Genomic DNA, 21532 nt, shown 5'->3' with positions numbered 1-21532 from the left:
CTGAAAACTGAGAAACAGCGACAAGCTATGATGGATTTGGCCAAGATTTCATTATTTTCAAACTATTGAGTCATATTAGAGAAGGATCGTAACACATTTCCTTTCAACAAAAAATTAAGTTTGAAATGATGGAATGAAACAAATATAGCAGCTTATATGTCAACTCATCTATATTAAGAGCAAATGCTCCAATGGATACAAGTCTGTCTTGTAATGTCATTGTCCCACATATAGGCTGACAGAAATGAGAAAAGAGGGTGACGCGCGCTTGTAGACTAATCTAGAGAATTATAATCAGATGAGCACATGCCAGCAATGTTAGGTATAAGCCAATGAAGCGGTCGGGGCTTTTTCCTAGCGGGAGTCGAGCCACAACAATACATGCACCATTAAGTTGAAGCTATCTAGAAGACGGGCGGAGGGTGGTAGATGTTCGCGCGCCTAATTTCTCGTCGTATAACTTCTAAGCGACTTATGCTATGAAAACAGCATTGATCGGAAGTTTTAGGTCAAGCACCAGTGTAAGAAAAAAAACGGTTGCCATGGAAACGCCAAAGATGATTCACATAGGTTTTTCTTATGTAATTGTCGCTATTCTAATTTCAAGAAAAGTCGCCACGTTTCGTAGTCCTTGCAAACGTCGCTGAAAAGTTATACGACGTCAAAGTAGGCCCTTGACCTACTATGACCCCCCCCCCCCCCTCAACGACGTCTACATATGTATCATACCTGTATCTGTATAGCCGGTATAATACCAGCTAGATATGGTTAACTCAACGATGCCTGTTTTCCTGTTGATCGCCTCCAGCTAGATGAAATAGCAAAGAAAAAAAAAAGGCGACCACTTTCCCTGCGGGAGATTATGTTTCTGGTGTACGTCTATATAATATGACTGTTCCTAGATTAGTCTACAAGCTCGCATCACGCCATTTTCTCATTTCTTTTGACGTGTGCGTGGGAGGATTGTACCACAAGACAGGACATGATGTAGAAACTACGTGTCTTAGCCTCACTACCAGACCCCTCCAGGGCTGCAGACTGCTATTCTTCAGTACAATGAGCTTCTATCCTCGACTGGAGAATTTAGTCCACCCTAGCATTTACCCCTAACTGAATTCCATAGATGAAAGGGCTGAGGCAAAATTTACTCGGGTGCATGTCTTCCTTTGTGCCAAAGAGCATCCCTTGTGCACAGGCTGGTTTCCAGGCTATGTGCCAAGGCCTGAGACAATGAATGTAGGCTGATGTCCGCATGTACATATATTTATTTAGATCCCTGCGTTGCAGATCCGCAGATCTTCGTCAAGGCGCAGTGGAAGGAGCAGTCGTTTTCTCGAAAACGGAGTTTATTGAACGGTACGTAATGTTTTTTTTTGCCTTTGATAGCCAATAGCTCATTTCAAAGGGGACACATCGGTCGGACTTGTTCCGTGGTCATTTTTCCTGGATGCCTCTCTAATTGTCCGAAACCAAAAAGCCGAGTAGCAGACCCTGAAATCAAGCAGAGTGATAGCTCTGCTTATATTAGAACATTGGAGTAGATTACATATTATCTGCACGAGTATTTGTCGCCAATGCATCGACAATAATTTCAGAAATCACCACTGCTTAGGACTTTGTCTGATCTTTCTGTAATTTTTAATTTATGGAACCGGCTCAACGTCACAGACACACGGAAATGGCTTGTAGTATTACATCAAACGGCAACGTCCCATGCAAGACCGATTCCAGATTATCGAGTACATAGACCAACATTTTTCCATCATGCTGTTATCATATGCGGAAAGAACTATTTGGTCTGGATCAAAATCTACGGCGTTACCGTAACAGTAACTGTAACAGTTATTTTTATTGTATATTCGAGGAGCTAAGATTACTAATTGTATTACCCTGTTTAATTTTTATTAATATTTCGTTTTAATTTCATGATGTTGAAATAAAACAACATTTATATGACAACGCAATGTTGGCTCTAGAAGCCAGTATGTTATGAATGAAGTTAAAAGTTACCACCTTTTTCTGCAGGGTAAATTGCACGCAGGACGTGTTTGGGAGACAGAAGAGCTCGCAACCCAACTGAAGTCGTCCGGAAACTATAAACCTAGAGTCGATAGGGTTCTGTAACATTCGGATATAAATCTAGACTACCCATTTATGTTCCAGTGTATTGAAACAAATTATTTGAAGCAAATCAAACATATAGCGAGCCACAACTTTTTCACGCAGCACTATTGAGTTGATGGTATTATTTCATATACTAACATATATATATATATCAACTCTTTGAAACAGTGATTTAAAATTTACCAGTAGGAATCTAACAGAAATATTTTCTGAAACCCAGTAGCCTTCACAAAGGTAAGGCAGTCTTTCTCAATTGAGGTGAAATATTATGAGCCTTCAGATACAGATAAAAAATATATCTAACGATTTTGCAAATCGCAAGTAATACTGTAACAAGTACGTTCTTAAAGACGTCGAAAATTGTCTTGTGAAAGTTATGATCGTAAAATATTTGTATTGCTTTATTCTCATGCAGTTTGTAGCAAGCACATGTGCCAGTTTTGCTTTACCGGCTCACTGCTATGTGAAAAAATACGCCATGTTCGACATCTACTGCCCAAAGACAAATATAACTAGTTTTCCAACTAGTTTCCCACCTGGTCTAGAACGTTTGGGAGCCAAAGTAAACCTCCAGTACAACCGGATCAAAACGATCCCGGGTTTCTCCGGAGTTTTCTCTTTTGTCCGAAAACTAAATTTCAGTTTCAACCAGATTACAACAATCAATTGGGAGTCTTTGAAACACCTCAAGGGACTCCGAGTGCTTGATTTGTCGCATAACCTGTTAACCAGTGTACGATTCGATTTGGCAACAGAAGGCGGACTGAAAAACGTTGAAGCTGTCGGAGTCGCCTTTAACAAACTAACCACTTTTTCGGCGGCTGATCTGGGCCTTGCCTCTCCGGGTGTCGCGTGGGTAAAGTACATGTATATACAAGGTAACCCGATCCACTGTGACTGCCGTATGGCGTGGCTAGCAGAACTGCATCGAAAGATGTACGACTGTTGGTCTCGGAAGTGCATCGGTCCTGTAAGGGAGCACCCGTTTTATATACCGTTCAGTGAAGTGGTTACACCTCGCTGTGCCAGTTTTGGATTGGGCTGGTCCGATGTGATAAAAGGTGGCTACAAGCATGTCTGTCGTGACAATGGCACAAATGAGCACCTGCCACATATGTCTGGAAACAAGGCAGACAAATTCAAAGCTTGTCCGAAGCAGTTTGAATATTCATACCGTTTTACATAAAAACATTTCATTTTAAACATTTCATTTTAAAAAGTAATGCCAGTATAGTCATAAAGAAATAGAAAGGCAGCATGTTTCGCCCATGCTCCTTCCCATGGAAAAAAATGGACTGTCCCAAAATAACACTTGGGCAAATCGAAATATTAAGAAAAACCTTCTGCCTAAAATTGATCTATTGCAAAGTCATCCCTGCAAGAAATGGAGATTTCTCAATTTGACCCCCTATGCAAAAACAGACTCTTCCACAGGCAACCCCATACATAATAGACCATTCTAAAATACTTCCACTCAAAAAAATGGATCGCCCCAGTCCAAAATTGAGTTTAAAACAATTAGTCCATTCCTGAATGAAGAGGCTGATTATTTTTAAACTCAATTTTGGACTGGGGCGATCCATTTTTGGAGTGGAAGTATTTTAGAATGACAGATTTCGTATATGGGATTCTCATGAGTTTTTGTAACAGTTATACATTTAACAATTTGCACTCTGTAGTTATTGTTCTTGATAATCATTGCTCAACCATGGAACAGGCATGGAGTGCTTTATCATTTTGTGTAAAGTATTGACAAATGTAAGTTTAAAGAAATCTATTAGCAGATCACAGGACTGCAGAAACTATTTAATTAAGATATAAGCAATCGGCTACATTTTGAAGTAGTCGTTCTCATGTATAATTGTTGGATTTTAAAAGACGAATGTGAAGTCAGATTCTTGGCTGTAGTTCTTAGCAAAAATGTAGAAAGTGACAATATACATATATGTATAAAGATAAAATTATGTTGGAAACTTTCAACCTACTTTTTTTATTTCCTAATACTTTCCACACAGACTGCATTTTGATGTTTATATTCCAGTTCGGCATATCTTTTTTTTACACCACGTAGCCAGACCTTAACACCAGTCATGCCAACGGTAGTTTCCCTTCTTTTGTAGTATTGTAATAATTGTTATCACTATTTCTGCAATGTAATATAATATTACTTGTGCTCCTGTATCGTGAGGATTGTTTCATGGTCGTTTACTTTGTGTTCATAAGACAGCACAGGTAATAAGGTTGTAAGGTTTAGTATGATATAACTTTTAGCTGAAACATGCACCAAATTTCAAGTTTTGGTCTTGCCGAAAGGACGTCCAACAACGCAAGAACCTAAACCACAGTTGAAGATAGAATGGACGATATGCGTCATAATTGGAAACATGTTTGAACAGTTTTAACATAACATCGTAAACTACATATGTACATTGATAAATTACGAACATACAGATTACTCAAAGACACCTACTCCGAAGAGAAATATCTAAACATTTCAAACATTCGACACAGAACAGCCATTACAAAACTCCGGATTAGTTCACACAAATTACGCATTGAAAAGGGTAGACATAACCGCATTCCTTTGGAGCAAGGAACTTGCCAATGCTGTGATTTAGGTAAGATTGAGGATGAGTGTCATTTTGTTGTTGATTGTATGCTATATAACTATGACAGGAATATCCTCTTTGATTTTATAAATGATAAGTTTCATAGTTTTCGTTATTTGGATAGCTTAGAAAAATTTGTATTCCTTATGAAACTAGACGAGCCATATCTCATGAAACCTGTATGCTTATTCACTTACAACTGCCTTAAGAAGCGAGAAGAAATTGAACATGTACATAGCGGTATTAAGTAGTATTTAGATGTAGTCAGATATCACATTTCTGTTACCACTGTAACTATTCTTCTGCTTGTCACCATGACCTGGACTTAGCTCATCAGAGCATAAACGTGCAATAAGGTCTTTCATTCATTCATTCATTAATAATGGTTAACGTTGTGAGCGACAATAGGCATTATTACATCCGCCATGCTGGTTGATTGAACTTGGGAGTGTCTGACCTTTGAACTTGCATGTGTTTGAAATGATCACGTGACGAAACAGTTTGAATCAATCTTCTATGTTTAACCGACCTAGATGGTGGACAATACTTACATCGTAGTCACGTGAGTGTAGACGCCGTATAAGCTGGAGTATGTCAGGGTTTATTCATTTTTGCCATGCGGCTTTTGATGATTTTTTATTTTATATTTCTAACACTGTGATAACAACGAAAATGCTCGATGACATCACTTTGAATGTATGATCATGTAATTTCCGAATTATCGGGGAACCATTCTGACAATCACATGTCGATTTGTACAAAAGAGTGTGTCCCTTTCTGCATTGTTGTCATCATTTCTATAATTTGTTATTCAAATTGCACTTGACTATTAATTAATCAATTAGTTAATGATGGATATACTTGCCTTGAAAGGTTTGTATTGGATTCTTAATCTGAACTGTAAAAGAGCGACGTTAATCTGGATGTGAAAGTTTGATGGTTGTAGAATGTGTCGTGGAAAAATACAGCACATCGTCTTACATTCTTGTTTTTTTTTTCGTCCCTAGCTAGATCTCATGTGGCAAATTTCTTAGCAAAAAATAGTACATTAACTATTTACATTCAGAACTAGATTATTTAGAAAAATTGAGTAACCATCACCGGCAACAATTCAAGTTAATTCAATGATAACACTCAATGAGTCAGTATTCAGTAATTTGTTTGTTAGGGAACAATGAAGTCACATTAAAAAGCATGGAACTTTAGCAAGTCAGCAAATAAACAACAACTAGAGTTCCGCGACCTCATACATTCATTAAGTAATCTATGATAATGTCACTAATTTAAATATTCCATCATTAGGCATGGTTTACTTTGTGATTCCTCATGCAAATTTCATAATAAGTATGAGTTTCTGTCATTTACAACATTTGAAATACAAAGATCCTAAAAGTCCTATTTTAATGCAAGTCACAAAACTAGGCATTATGACGAACTGATGGTTGACTTAACAATTCAATAATACCTGCTGTATTTTCTTTACCCAAAGGCCCATGTTCCTTCAGGTAAAACTTTCTATCCGCAAACATGTAGGTATTCTCGTCGGTTGTTTTTATGCAGGGTTCCGACATGTCCCTGTGGCGCAAGCGGTAACGCAACCTCGCTGCTTCGCCATCTGGATCAAATTCTGTGGATCCTAGGGCCCGAGTTCAATCCTAAGGGTTTTCCACCGTATAGTCATACTGATTACATTTGTTTCCATGTCAAAATGCGTTGACCTTATAAGCATTCCGGTATTCGGAGTTATTCTTAGCTTACTAATGATAAGGACAAAGGACTCGGATCGTCATTTTTAGAGGAACAAGAAGTATTAGTTGTATAATCTGGTGTAGTGGGTTGCATATTCCCGCCCTATCCACGTACTGGAAGAATCACAATCTCTACTGATAGCATTGCAATTTCTTGTCAGGGAAGAATAAGATGTTCTACCAACAGAGACTGTTATCTCAAACTGTAAATTGTATCCAACATATCGCTTGGTATTGATTTAGAATTTTCAAATGTGAACATCTAATCAATTTGTAAAATAGTTAATTCCCTAAGTGACGTTATTTGAGGCAAATTTAACCTTTAACTATCTATATGAAAAGATCTATAAATATATCTATCTATCTATCTATATATGTGCATAAACATATTCATCTATCTATCGATCGATCGATTTCAGAATCACTATCATCCTTCATGAACCGATTGTAGAATGTCCAAAAACTCAAGCAGATGATATCAAACTTAACATGAGTGTGTAAATAATATGGATATGCCATCGTCAAAATTTACATGTTTTTTCATCTCTACAGTTAGGGAACACCTACAAGCCGTCCTGTATCCACACTCCTCACACATGTAGGGTTTCTCACTGTCATATCTCTCTTTAATATGTAGAGATAGGTTCGAACTTTTGGCAGTCTTGTAACAACATAATTGCCAAGCAGATCCAACGGTGATAAATTTTCCTGCCAGTTGGACATGGTCTTTGCAACCGTTGGATCTGCTCGGAGATGAGTATCCACACTCTTTTTCTAACCGTTGTGTTTTGTCATCACGTGATGGTCTAATTGAACTTTCCGTGCAGCAGAATAGTTACACTGGTCACATGTGTAAGGAAGAACCTCTGAATGTCTAAACTTGTGACGGGTTAGGTGAGACCTTTTCCCAGTTCTGTATCCGCACTCCCCACATATGTGACGTTTCTCGACAGTGTGTTTTGTCATGACGTGTTTCCCCGTTTTTCTCTCATGTAGGGATGGCTTCGAACTTGTAGCAGTCTTGTATCCGCTTCCCTCGCAAATGAAGGGTTTCTTGTGTTTTGTCTTGACGTGTCGGTCTACTTGATATTTCTGTGCAGCAGAATAGTCACACTGGTCACATCTGTAGGATTTTTCACCAGTATGTTTTATCTTGTGTAGGGATAGATGCCTCTTGTTGGCCGTCCTGTATCCGCATTCTTCACACATGTAGGGCTTCTCACCGGTATGTCTAGCCATGACGTGTACGTCCAAATGACTTTTTTGTACAGCAGAATAGTTACACTGGTCACATTTGTAGGGTCTCTCAGTGATACTGGTATGTTTTCTCTTGTGTAGGGATATATGATATTTGTAAGCCGTCCTGTATCCGCACTCTTCACACATGTAGGGCTTCTCACCGGTATGTCTAGCCATGATGTGTATGTCCAAATGACTTTTTTGTACAGCAGAATAGTCACACTGGTCACATTTGTAGGGTTTCTCACGACCATATTTGTCTAAATGGTCTTTCTTTGCGGTGGAATAGTTGCATTGCTCGCCTTTGATTCTGACGGATAAGGGCGTTTCACGTGTGTGTTTTTTCATGTGTTGTGTTAAGGCACCTTTTATAGCTGTCCTAAACCCGCACTCCCCACACATGAAGGGTTTCTCATCGCTGTGATTGATCGCTACGTGTTGATCTAGTGTTGATTTTTCTGCGGCGCGATAATCACACTGATCACATGTGTAAGGAAGAACCCCTGAATGTGTTCGCATGTGACGGGTTAGGTGAGACTTTTTCCCTGTTCTGTATCCGCACTCCCCACATATGTGACGTTTCTCGACAGTGTGTTTCGTCATGAGGTGTTTGCCCGAAATAACTTTCTGTGCAGTCGAATACTCGCTCGGATCACATAATGTAGGGTTTCTTATCAGTATATTTTCTTTCATGTAGGGATAGCTTCGAACTTGTAGCAGTCTTGTGTCCACTTTCCTCGCTCATGAAGTGTTTTGTCTTGACGTGTCGGTCAACTTGATATTTCTGTGCAGCAGAATAGTCGCACTGGTCACATTTGAAGGGTTTCTCGCCAGTATGTTTTTTCTGATGTTGGGATAGATGATGTTTGTATGGCGTCCTGTATCCGCACTCCTCGCACATGTACGGCTTCACACCGATATGTTTTGCCATGACGTGCTCTTCCAAATGACGTTTTCGTACACCAGTGTAGTCACACTGGTCACATTTGAAGACTTTCTCACCAGTGTGTTTTTTTGGGACGTGTTGGTCTAACTGGTCTTTCTTTGCGGCGGAAAAGTCGAACTCGTCGCCTTTGATTCTGACGGGAGTTTCACGTGTGTGTATTTCCATGTGCTGTGATAAAGCACACTTCACACCTGTCCTATACCCGCACTCCCCACACATATAGGGTTTTTCATCAGTGTGCTTTAGCAATATTTCTTCCTCAGAGTCAGACCCAGTACAGTTTACATTGCATTTGTTGGAAACGTCATTGTCCTCGTCCTGTAGCAATTCCGTGCGAATTGTCTCCTCCCACATCTTGTTTATCCCCATCTGTACTGTTTGCAGATCTTCTTCGTCGGACCCGGTACAGTTCACACCGCACGTGGAGTTGTTGGGAACGTCATCTTCATCGTCCTGCAGCAGTGCCGTGAGAATTGTCTCCTTCCATAGGTTGTTCCACCCCATCTGTCCTAAATGTAGATGTGATGAGTCTCCCTCTTTAGGCTGAAACCAGTTCTCTCCGCACCTTTCCTCACTTAGATCGTCATGCTGCTGCCCTATGTTTGTTGTCTGCTCCCCACTGTTGTTAGTACCACTCCCAGGATGTCCAGTTGGTAGGTATGCACCGTACGTTTCCTGGCCCTCATTGCACGATTCCCGGAAAGGCTCTTGACCATCCCGCTTCCATCCGGCGTCCCCTGTAAACTCTTTTCTGACGTACGCGTCGTTTACAATCCCAGGATTACCAGTTAGCAGGGTTGCAAGTACCGGGAATAGTTGGTCCTCTTGTCCATTGTGCTGCCTGGGTTCTAGGTTGTAGCTGGGTTCACCAGTTGGCTGGGTTGCACCTTGCGTTTCCCGGAATAGCTCGTCCTCCTGTCCATTCTGCTGCCATCCAGTGTCCCTTGTTCTCTCCTCTTTGATGTGCGTCTCGCTTCCAATTCCAGGATTACAAGTTGCCTGGGTTTCATCTTGCGTTTCCTGGAATAGCTCTTCTTCTTGTTGATCCTGCCGCCATCCGGTGTGTCCTGTCTCCTCCTCTTTGATGTGTATTTCGTTTTTATTCCAAGGCTTACCAGTTGCGTGTGTTGCACCTCGCGTTTCCTGGAATAGCTCGTCCACTTGTCCACCATGTTGCTGCAATCCCATGCCCCCTGTCTCTTCCCCTTTGATGTGCATCTCGTTTCCAATACAGGGTTCACCAGTTGGCCGAATTTCATCTTGCGTTTCTTGGAATAGCTCGTCCTCTTGTCTATTGTGCTGCCATGCCGTGTCTCCTGTCTCTTCCTTTTTAATGTATGTCTCATTTACTATCCATTTCCACGTTTCACCAATTAGCTGGGTTGCACCTTGCGTTTCCTGGAATAGCTCGTCCTGCTGCCATCCAGTGTCTCCTGTCTCTTTCTTTTTAATGTGTGTCTCGTTTACTATCCATTTCCAAGTTTCACCAATTGGCTGGGTTGCACCTTGAGTTTCCTGGAATAGCTCGTCCTGCTGCCATCCCGTGTTTCCTGTCTCGTCCTCTTTGATGTGCATCTCGTTCGCAGATGGCTCTCTACGAAGGCGTTTGGCGGGAGGCCAACAAGCTGACTCTGTCATCTCTGAAACAGATGTAACAAAAATAGGGAATAGAACGATCAATTGAGAGGCAATAGTATCTAGTATACGTGTAAACCGATCGCGAAGATGCTAACCTCTTATGCAATTAAAGGTCAAACCATAACATTATATTCCAATGATCTTGTCGTCAACGATATGAGCTCGATAACTGGCGCTTAGCTGGCGGCTTAGATGCAAATAAGGTTTTAATTAGCCCAACGCATTGCATTTTATTGGCATAAATCATCATGATTCGTCATCCCTATCTTGGGTAGTTTCGGTTTAGCAGCATACCACTTTCTATAAGGAATAGCAGGGGAATGATGGAACAGCAATGAACAATTAGCATACCCACGTACTACAGGAACCCACCGTTGTCTTTAAAGCCGCTACACTGCCAATCAGTCCTACAAAAAGTAGGTTAGTTATCAATTAAGTACCATGTAAAAATAGAAGGCAGAACACATGTTAAACATAATACACTGCATACTTCAGAGACATACACAAATACGCACTCGCCCACACATGTACACATATCAATATATACAAAGACATACATCTATGCACATTCACTTGACCTGTGACATATGTTCTTTATTTCGTGAAGTGGCAAACAAATGTCCTTTCAATGTCTTACCCGTTCTACAATATTCCTGCATTTCGCCTTGTATCCCCCCTTCAATCTTAAGCTTAACATTTCCAGTACATACTATTGTATGTATACATTGTAACTGCATAATCTAATAATTCATGGCTTTTCTCCTCCTAGTCTTGGGGTTGTTAACTGCTGCGACGACCCCTTCCCCCAGCAATATCACCCGCTATCGCCTTCTGTCCAGCCCACCCACAGCAGGGATTTTCATTGACCCAGTTTTTCCTCAATGACATTCCAAACCCCCATGCATAGCCTTGTTGCCCAGATAGAGTAGCCAGACTGGTAGACAGTCCAACCTTTTCCGTAAACCAGTTTTATCGCCGGCCCTTCTTTAGCCAAGCCTTCTTTAGCCATAGTTTCTAAGAGCCGTCTTATTTGTGACCATGTTTGTTTTGATAGTAAACAGACGCAACATTCCGTTCCAACATTTTCCTCCAAGCCTGAAACTGACCTCTTCCGAAACCTACTGCTATACAACAGTATTGTTTGCGATTACTGTGTTGTTTCTGACGATACTAGTATATATTCAAGTAAGAAACTGACAATCGGCAGCTGCTACGTGTCACTGTTTATACTAGTTCCACCGCCCCTCCCCTATCATGACACCGATTCCTAACACACTTCTAATTCTAATCTTTCGACGAACAAGCACTTACAAAGAGAGGTTAACGACGATAAAATGTCTTACCTGTAGATTTATGGTGGTTAGCGATCTCTACGACTTTTTAGCGTTCATTAACTTCGCGTAATTAAGTGCAGAGGACCGAGCGAACGATTCTGACTAAAATGTAGGTCAACTAACATGGCGGAAATGAACTCACAACGAGTCAAAGGTCAGAGGTCAGAAACCTGAACCCACTTCAAAAAATGTCAAACCACAGATCGCCGCTTAACGCTTTACTGCAATGGAATTGAGTGATGAAGGTTGACCCCCCCCCCCAATTTGTCACATTCATTTGTTTGTATATATGCATTGCATACCCGGTAAACCAGCTTATGGCGCAATACACCAGGTTTATACAAGCTGCATAGCTTTGGTAGACAGCTTTGTGTTTTCTTGATCTTGATTTGTTTCTAGACAACACCCCTCTTGTTGGGGTAAAGCGTCTAGGGGAGTGCGCTGCGCTTATTGTCCTCTGAGGTGCTGGAGCACTGCCTCCTTAAACTTGGGAGGATCAGTTGTCTCCGTGACCTCTTGTGGAAGTAAATTCCACTCCCTCACAGTACGAGGGTAGTAAGAATATCTGTAACAATCTTTGTGGAAAGGTATACTCTTATATGAATTTTGGTTTGAGTGTCGCGATTGGCGCGGTGCAGGTGACAGATGACCTTCGACCGGTAGGGCTATCTTATGGTGTCTAGCCTTTTGCAGAACTGTAAGTCTACTAGCTGTCCTTCTATCCTTAGGACAGAAACTTTTCTGTTTGTTTGGTGCTTTTTGCCGGTTGAATTCAGAATATTTAGAGTCAACATTTCATTGTTAGTACGGAAACAATAATTAAGTAAACTCAAAAGGCTTGTGAGTTTGTCACCTTTACTCATCACCACCAGTTCATCCATAGGAAAATTGTGTTACATATAACATATGGAAGATACTGTTAAATCTGATAGATCAGTTCACGATTCATCTTATTATTCTTCGTCCTCAGTTTCAAGTTTTCAAGAATGGTGCTTAGCCATGTGTTTTCTTAAATTACTTCCATGTGCAGAAGCCTGATAATCACATTTATCACATCTGTAGGGCTTCTCACCGGTATGTACTCTCATATGTTTGGATAGGTTAGATCTAACAGCCGCCCTAAAGCCACATTCACATAAGGCTACACCAAGTAATTTTTATGGATGACGTCCGCGCGCGCATTGATTTTGGCCTGTTCCCAGAAAAAAAAACACAAGAAATTCCGCTGCCAGTAACTATGACCAAAGAGTTCCTTTTTGATAAACTATGTTTCTGAAGGCCTGCAAAATCAATGGGATATGGAAAGAAACAGGACAGGACAACAACTGCTGTTCAACTTCAACTGATTTATTCAAATTATTGTTGTTTTCCTGATGAATAAAAGAATTGTTAGTTGTTACACTGTGTTCTCTCATTCAATTTGTGTCCTAACATGCGTCGTCGACTATTATATTTCAAATCTGGGCATCTTGTTTTTTTCGGCCCTTCTTGTTTTTTTTTCGCTCTCTCGCATCAGATTTAGGGTCTCCAAAGGACGTCATCCATAAAAATTACTTGGTGCAGCCTAACATGCCGAAAAGGTCTTACCTGTCGGTTTATGATACCTCTAAAGTAAAATGACGTCAGATATATACCTTCCTTGGTCGGATCAGATAAATTATCTCACAAAAAAAACAAAATGGCGGACCGGCAGACCAGGTTAAAGGTCAATAATTTATCATCCTGATATTCAGTAGGTCAGACTTACTTTAGCCTCTATACCAGATATATTAATGCGTGGGCTACGTTCTAGCACAAAACAAACCATAACAAATCCTAGCCCTATGTATGACAGATACATCGGTATATCTTACGTACAAACATGTTTGAAATATAACGATCTATTAGTACCAGCGGTGAGATAAGTACCCTGGAATCCAGATAGCAGAGCATACGTATCGGCCCGCGCTCCGAGTTCCCCGGGCCTACCATTCCGCTCCCCCCGAAGATCTACCTCGCCCCACTCTCCGTTAGCCACCCAATCTCCGCTAGAGCGGAGCTTGTTTTAGCCTCCTGTGCAGGCCTCCTATAACGCGCGACATATATATATTGGGGGAGAGGGGAGCGGACCCCTCGTCTATACAACTCCCTTGCCGGCATAAGAGCTCCCCTCTCCCCCAATATATATATGTCGCGCGTTATAGGAGGCCTGCACAGGAGGCTAAGCTTGTTTGGCTAGCGGGAAGTGGGGCGGGGTACGTTGTCGGGCCAGCGGGAGGGTAGGTCCGGGAAAGCTAAGGGCGCGGGCCGATGTAGGTCCCGGGAAGCTCGGTACAATTGCTCTGGATTACAGGGTATGAGATAAGTAGAAAACAGCGAGGTTGGGTGTATTCATTGCAACTTGGTCACTTTTGATGGCTAAGCGCCCTCGTTTGACCGTTGGCAGTACTGCAACACTAGCATTTCAACTTTGCTAAAACATTTTCACCAACTTATGAGTGGTTGATCAGCATTAACATATATATTTCATACATTGACCAGAAGACGATGAACAGGTAGAAATGGGTCGCCCTAGCTATGTAATTGTAGAGAAGTAGAAGAAATACTACTTCGGGATCAAGTGAGCACAGACAAACAAGATTTGCCGTGGCCGAGGAACGAACTTTATTTCACGCTCACCCCCTCTCTCCTCTATTTCTGCCGTCCAACTGTGCTCTCTTGCCTATTGTCTGTCCTTTTTATCTGTGTGGGACTCCTTATCTAATCCAGGATCTTTACCAGATGTGTTTGACAGGTCAATTGATTATGTGACAGTTCTTCAAGAAGGGTCATCATTTCACATGTTTCTCTGTCTTATATTGTCAGCACTTCACATGTTTCTGTCTTATCTTGTCTGCACTTAACATGTTTCTGTCTTCTGTCAGCGTTTCTTAGAAATTCAGATGGTCTGTCTCTTATGAAAACATATGGGACAAATATCTGCCACATTGCGAATTGAAATACATGTACGTTATATTACATAATGTTTGAATTTATAACAAGCTACAGTACCACTCCTTATCTGATCTTAACAGCAAGCTGACTGAAAAAAGGATGTTGTCTTTCACTGCTGCAAAGTAAACATACCAGCCGTAAACTGTAATCCAGTCAAATCAATGTTTTCTAAGCAGTGTGTTTAACCAGCATGTGTTTGCTTAGTTTACCCTTTACAGTTGCAGAATAGTCGCACTGATTGCATTTGTAGGGTTTCTCACCAGTGTGCCTTCTCATATGCCTGGTTAGAGATGACCTGTCAGCCGTCCTATATCCGCACTCCCCACACATGTAGGGTTTCTCACCGGTGTGTTTCACCATGATGTGTTGGTCTAAAGTGCCTTTCTGTGCAGCTGAATAGTCGCACTGGTCACATTTATAGAGTTTCTCACCTGTATGTTTTCTCATATGTTTGTTAAGGTTAGACTTAGCAGACGTCCTGTATCCGCACTCCCCACACAAGTAGGGCTTCTCATCGGTGTGTTTTGACATTACGTGTTCCTTTAAACTGTTCTTCCGTAATGCAGAATAGTCACACTGGCCACATTTATGAGGTCTCTCACCGGTATGTAATTTCTTATGTCGGGTCAAGGTAGAATTGTTTGCTGTCCTGTATCCGCACTCCTCACACAAATAGGGTTTATCATCAGTATGTTTTGTCATGGCGTGTTCAACTAAATGGCTTTTCTGTACAGCAGAATAGTCGCACTGGTCACATTTAAAGGGCTTTATAGCCGTATGTGTTTTCATGTGACGAGATAGGTGACACCTAACAGCTGTCCTATATCCGCACTCCCCACACATGTAGGGCTTCTCACCGGTGTGTTTTATCATAACATGCTGTTCTAAATGACCTTTCCGTGTTGCAGAATAGTCACACTGATCACATTTGTGTTTCCCTTCGGTATGTTTTCTCATATGTTTGAATATGAGATCCCTTTCTTCTGTTCGGTAATTGCACTTCCAGCAAATGTAGGTATGCTGTGTCACATGGCTGCTCTCTTGTATTGTATAGTCTTGTACTGCAGCCTGTTCCAAGTCTTCTTCGTCATAACCCGTACAATTTAACGTCTGGACATTTGTAGTATACTTTTCCTCTACCTGCTGCCGTCCTGTGTCTTTTGTCTGCTCCTCCATGTTGTTCATTAGCCGTGTGCGGTACTTTACGTCTTGATGTGACGAGACTCCCTTAACATGCCCGGTGCAATTCATGCTGCGCGTTTCCTCGTTTAGAGCGTCTTGCTGCCATTCTGTGTCTTCCATCTCCTTTTTTGTGTTTGTAACGTTTGCAGGTAGGTTTGCACTGTACGTTCCCTTTTCCTCACCGTACGTTTCCTGTGAGAGGTTGTCCCCGGCTTGCGCATTCTTCTGCCATCCCGTGTTTCCTGTCTCCTCCACGTCGAAATGCGTCTCGTTCGACTCTTGTTTCGTATGAAGAAGCCCACATGTTAACTCGTCCATCTTTGAAACAGAAAAATTCAGAAATACTCAAATAGGTCAATTGTCGCTATGTATTTCTATGTAAGGGGTTCACCCCCCCTCCCCAGGAACCTTTGGAAAAGCAACGCCAAGCGAACTTGATGTATTTCTGGCTAAACAAATATACTGGAACTGAACTGAATTTATAGGAGATGCAGACCCTTCAAGACTAATCACTGATTCCGTGATCTTCGACTTCTCTATACCTGCCAGTTTTGCAGCGTGACGCGATCTAAGGTAAGTACAATGTGGACGGCGGCCCTTTCCCTCCTAATTTCGAATGGAAACATACTAGGTCTTTTCCAACATTTTTTCTTTTCTTTTTAAACCTAGGCCTACACATTGAGGTCACTATTACCAATGTCTATTCAAACCTCCTTACCATTACTATAACATTCGTCGTGATTTCTGTACCGTTTCTGGTTGTGATTGAAAATTGACAGCTGTTTCATATGCATTTAACGCTTAAATGTTACGCTGCAAATGAATTACCGATCCCAACCGGCAATCATATGTCTTACCTGTGGGTTTATGGTGGTTAGCGCCATCTAAGTCTTCTCCGATTCCGTGAAAATCGTGAATTTGGCGGATACGATACTGAAGACGGTGTGTTACGTCAACCAAAATGGCGGACGCCGGCTCACCAATGGGTCAGAGGTCACAAACCCGACATTATTCTAGTATGGGTCAATCGGTAAGCCCTTAGGTTTCTCATCTCCTGGCTGTTATTCGGCTGGAAGATTGTTACATTTTCTTACTGTATGACTTTTCTGACAGCCACATACCCCAGTGAGCAAGATCCTGGCAGACAAAAATCATTAAGACCACTATTATAACTTGCAATTAAGTCGGCCAACTGCGGAAATGTAACAAAACGTTTTGTGAAACTCCATCGAACGCAGATAACAATAACAGAGAAACTGTGTATCTTTTTCTATAACTACAACATAAAAATATCATTATTATCATTACACTAGGCTTGTTCTTTTGCGTTGGATTTCACTACTAGAAGTCATAGCAGCCACAATATTTTCTGTGCTAAATGTTCAGGTCACGTATTCGGATCGTCAGAAAATAAAACACAACGCGCTTGCACACTTGTAACATTTATTTACAACAAACCTAGTACAGAGGGAAAAATTAACAATTCAAAGCAGCCATATAATTATAACTCAATGACTACTTCCTTCAGGTAACCAACTCGCATGATAATTATAACAAAAAGATGTACACAGAATGTTTTTTTTTTAAACAATGCTGTAGGGAAGTAGTAGTAAAGCTGTAGAGATTGGATGCAAAGAAGAAGCGTGATAGTCACAATTGTAACATTTAACATTTTCCTTACCGATATTCTTTCTATTATGTTCTAAATATTAGCAGTCCTTTATCCACAGTTCACAGACACGTCGGGTTTCTCAGCGTTGTGTTTTACAATCACGTGTTTGTCTAATTGGCCTTTCTGTACAGCCGCATACTCGCACTGGTCACATCTGTAGGGCTTTTCACCTGTATGTTTTTTCATGTGACGCGTTAGGTGAGACTTGATAGCCGTACTATAGCCGCACTCCCCACATATGAACGGTTTCTCACCGGTGTGTTTCACCATAACGTGTTGGTCTAGATTACGTCTACATGTGGCTGAGTGGTCGCACTGGTCACATGTAAAAGAGCCCTTTTGCCCTTTACATGTTGATGTATGTTGGGATAGGTGCTGTGCATCACTGGTCTCGTGTCCACAGTCTTCAGGCTTGTAGGGTTCCTCTATGGTGTGCTCCATTTTCTTATGTCGTAATAAAGCAGCGCTAAAAGCTGTCCTGTATCCGCACTGATCACACTTGTAGGGTTGTTCACCTGCTGCATGTGTTTTCATGTGCCGGGTTAGGTGAGGCTTAATAGCTGTTCTATATCCGCACTCCGTACACATGAATGGTTTTTCGTTATTGTGTTTTACCATAACGTGATAACGTAAGCAGCTTTTCTGTGCAGCAGAATAGTCGCACTGGTCACATTTGTAGGGTTTTTCACCCATATGTGTTCTTTTATGTCGAGAAAGGTTCGTACGATTAGAAGTGTTGAATCCGCATTCCTCACACATGTAGGATTTGTCTTCGTTGTGCTTTGCCGTGACGTCGTGTGTTTTCATGTGTCGGGATAGAAGAGACCTAACAGGCGTTCCATATCCGCACTCGACACAAATGTAAGGCTTCTCAGCGGTGTGTCTTATCAAAACGTGTTGGTCTAAACCACCTTTCCGCGCTGCGGAAAAATCGCACTGCTCACATTTGAAGGGTTTCTCACCGGTATGTGTTTTCTTGTGTCGCGATAGTGCAGACCTATCACCAGTCCTGTATCCGCACTCCCCACACATGTAGGGTTTCTCATCGGTGTGTTTTCTGATGACGTGTTCATATAAGTGGCCTTTCTGTGAGGCAGTATAGTCGCAATGGTCACATTTGTGGGACTTTTTTGCTACACGTGAATTCATGTGTGCTTTCATGTGACGGGTTAGGCGAGAACTCTTAGCTGTTCTGTATCCGCACTCCACACATATGAAGGGCTTTTCGCCGGTGTGTCTTTTCATATGTGCAGATAGGTAAGACTTTACAGCTGTCCTGTACCCACACTCCCCACACACGTAGGGCTTCTCATTGGTGTGTTTCATCATAAAATGTTCTTCTAAATGACTTTTCCGTATTGCAGAATAGTCGCACTGGTCACATTTGTAGGGCTTCTCACCAGTATGTGTTTTCTTGTGTCGCGATAAGGCTATGCGATAAGCAGTGCTGAATCCGCACTCCCCACATATGTACGGTTTCTCATCGGAATGTTTTGCGATAACGTGTTCGTTCAGATGGCATTTCTGTGTTGTAGAATAGTCGCACTGTTCACATTTGAAAGGTTTCTCACCGGTATACTCAGCCAGATGTTTTGTCATATGATTTTTCATATGTGAAGATAGGTAAGACTTTACAGCTGTCCTGTACCCACACTCCCCACACACGTAGGGCTTCTCATCGGTGTGTTTCGTCATAACATGTTCGTCTAAATGAATTTTCCGTATTGCAGAATAGTCGCACTGGCCACATTTGTAGGGCTTCTGACTGGTATGTAATTTCTTGTGTCGCGATAAAGCGAGGCGATAAGCGGTCCTAAATCCGCACTCCCCACACATGTAGGGTTTCTCATTTGTGTGTTTTGCGATGACGTGTTCGTTTAAGTGGACTTTCTGTGTTGTAGAATAGTCGCACTGGTCGCATTTGAAAGGTTTCTCACCAGTATGTTTTGTCATCTGGTTGAACATAGGATTAGGATCCATTTCTTCTGTTCGGTAATTGCACTTCCGGCCAATGTAGGTATGTTCTGTCCCATGGCTGCCCTCCTGTACTGTTATATGGCTCTGCACAGGTGCCTCATACAGGACTTCTTCGTTAGACTCGGTGCAGCTTACACCCAACATTTCGTCATTTGGTATGTTCTTTTCCTCTTCCTCCTGTCGCGCCGTGTCTGTTATTTGTTGTCCGGTTGCTAGGCTGGCGCCGTAGTAATCGTGGAATTCCTGGTCCTCACTATACCCTTCCTGGAATATGTTGTCTTCTTGTTCGTTATGCTGCCATCCCATGTCTCCTGTCTCCTCCTCTTTGATGTTTGTCTTGTTGCCAGGTGGGGTTTCACCGTACCTTTCCTGTACCTCACTAGCACCGTATGTTTCCTGTAAAAGCTCGTCCTCTTGTCCACCCTGCTGCCATTCTCGGTCTTCTGTCTCCTCCTCTTTGATGTTTGTCTCGTTAGCAGGAAAACCAGTCGATAGAGTTGCGTCGTACGTTTCCTGTTCCTCACCGTAGGGTTCGTGAAAAAGCTCATCCTCTTTTTCGTCCTGTTGTAAGTCTCGTGTCTCTCCATTTTGTATGTTTGTCTCCCTAGCAGGGTTCCCAGTTGTCCGTGATAGGGTTCCGTCATCCTGCTGCCATCCCGTGTCTGTCTGCTCTACTTTGATGTGCGTCTCGTTCACAGATGGTTCCGTATGAACAGGAGCAAATGTTGACTCGTCCATTTCTGAAAAAGAGGCCAGAAGATATGAAAAAAATAGATAAGGTAGGTATTAAAGCTAATGAACGACTTTCATGAAGGAGAAAACTGTGCGTAATTTGCATAAGAGATGTTTTGTTTTTCCCTCAAATAACAAGATTCGAATATCTCGTTAACACCGTGAAATATTTAGTCCTTTTACGTAAATGCAGAATCTAGTTTAATGTATCTCGTCGACTATGCCTTAATGAGGTTTAATAGCCTAAATTAAACAGAAAATCTATGAACGTGGTTGATTCAAAGACAATTAACGGCGCCCATAAAGCGCACTATAATGTAAGTAGCATTTTAGCACACAAAACATTTATTTCATCCATGTAATAATAGTAATTTATATACATTTGTCTTTTTCTTTAAACAGTGAACGGTATGGTGTTTAAAATCAATCCAATAATGTATAGTTTCTTGAGCTTTGTTTGCCAAAGTGCAAAACACTCACACACAGGCACGTTGAAAAAAAGTGTACTCTTCCATTGACCCCTCTTATGACCCGGAATGTTAGTAGCTTGTAATCAATATCAATTCCGTGATATCTGACCCCACGTTATACGTGGTCCCCAATGCAACGTGCTTAATAAAACATTCAACGAATATTCATCTGAAGTACTGTCGATAGGAACCACCTTAATAACGAGGCTACCCCCTCGAGGTCACAAATATTGTATTGTAACGTTACTCACGACTTCATCATTTCTGATGGCGTATAAAGGCATTCGATTGTCACCATGATAATCATAATTTGAATCCCCGTGACCAGATTGGTAGGAAATTTGACAGCAGCAACATGTTGGTGTGTTTACAGACGTTCACTGTGCTCTTAGTCTAACCACCTTGGTCTAACATACACGGTGCACATTTAGGTAAAATGAGACGCCAGTACAAATCGAAAATTGGCAACTATACATGCATTACGTGTACATAATTTTAACACTGAACTGTTACACTCTCCCCTTGAATACCGATCCCAGCCAACAACCAAAGGTCTTACCTGTAGGTTTATGGTAGTTACCGATCTCCATGTCTTCCCGAATAACGTGAAAATCGCGTCAGATAGTCAGGACTGATACGGAGGGCAATGACGTAAACCAAAATGGCGGACAAGCTGACCCCAATGGGTCAAAGGTGAGAGGTCATGAACCTGATACTTACTTGAGTAAAGGTGAAATTGCAGATTACCGCCTGACGTACGCTTTAATCTCCTGGGTTTTAGCCAAGCAAAGGTGTGCTCTTGCCTATTGACCGACAGACGGTAGATCTCACTTCTCAATGTATGTGATGACGCTATTATAGCGGTGATTACCCATTAAGTCGCCAAGC

The 21532-nt window shown here is 41.7% G+C and overlaps 4 protein-coding genes across 6 annotated transcripts; all 4 read right to left on the bottom strand.

The window, feature by feature from the left end:
- Nucleotides 1-5875: 5875 nt before the first annotated feature.
- LOC136424227 (uncharacterized) lies at nt 5876-13327 on the bottom strand. 3 transcript variants are annotated; one of them, XM_066412750.1, is made up of 3 exons: nt 11648-11793; nt 10055-10306; nt 5876-9952 (listed from the first exon to the last, which is right to left on the bottom strand). In XM_066412750.1, exons 2-3 carry the CDS (start codon nt 10302-10304, stop codon nt 8373-8375), a joined length of 1830 nt encoding a protein of 609 aa, XP_066268847.1. In that variant the 5' UTR covers nt 10305-10306; nt 11648-11793; the 3' UTR covers nt 5876-8372. The 3 variants fall into 3 exon arrangements, with proteins under 3 accessions (XP_066268847.1, XP_066268846.1, XP_066268845.1); XM_066412749.1 differs by lacking the exon at nt 11648-11793 and adding an exon at nt 13226-13327 and having other exon boundaries at nt 5876-10306; XM_066412748.1 differs by having other exon boundaries at nt 5876-10306.
- LOC136424570 (zinc finger protein 567-like) lies at nt 7256-8323 on the bottom strand. Its single transcript, XM_066413183.1, has one exon. It carries the CDS (start codon nt 8321-8323, stop codon nt 7256-7258), a length of 1068 nt encoding a protein of 355 aa, XP_066269280.1.
- Nucleotides 13328-14257: 930 nt separating the features above from the next.
- On the bottom strand, nt 14258-16767 carry LOC136424160 (gastrula zinc finger protein XlCGF57.1-like). Its single transcript, XM_066412658.1, has 2 exons — nt 16651-16767; nt 14258-16111 (listed from the first exon to the last, which is right to left on the bottom strand). Exons 1-2 carry the CDS (start codon nt 16675-16677, stop codon nt 14780-14782), a joined length of 1359 nt encoding a protein of 452 aa, XP_066268755.1. The 5' UTR covers nt 16678-16767; the 3' UTR covers nt 14258-14779.
- Nucleotides 16768-17225: 458 nt separating this feature from the next.
- On the bottom strand, nt 17226-21318 carry LOC136424159 (zinc finger protein 493-like). The gene is made up of 2 exons (XM_066412657.1): nt 21204-21318; nt 17226-20182 (listed from the first exon to the last, which is right to left on the bottom strand). Exons 1-2 carry the CDS (start codon nt 21232-21234, stop codon nt 17514-17516), a joined length of 2700 nt encoding a protein of 899 aa, XP_066268754.1. The 5' UTR covers nt 21235-21318; the 3' UTR covers nt 17226-17513.
- Between the last annotated feature and the right edge of the window lie 214 nt (nt 21319-21532).

The sequence above is a fragment of the Branchiostoma lanceolatum genome, chromosome 18, assembly GCF_035083965.1.
Source record: "Branchiostoma lanceolatum isolate klBraLanc5 chromosome 18, klBraLanc5.hap2, whole genome shotgun sequence".
NCBI lineage: Eukaryota > Metazoa > Chordata > Leptocardii > Amphioxiformes > Branchiostomatidae > Branchiostoma > Branchiostoma lanceolatum.
This window is presented reverse-complemented; position numbering and strand designations above follow the sequence as displayed.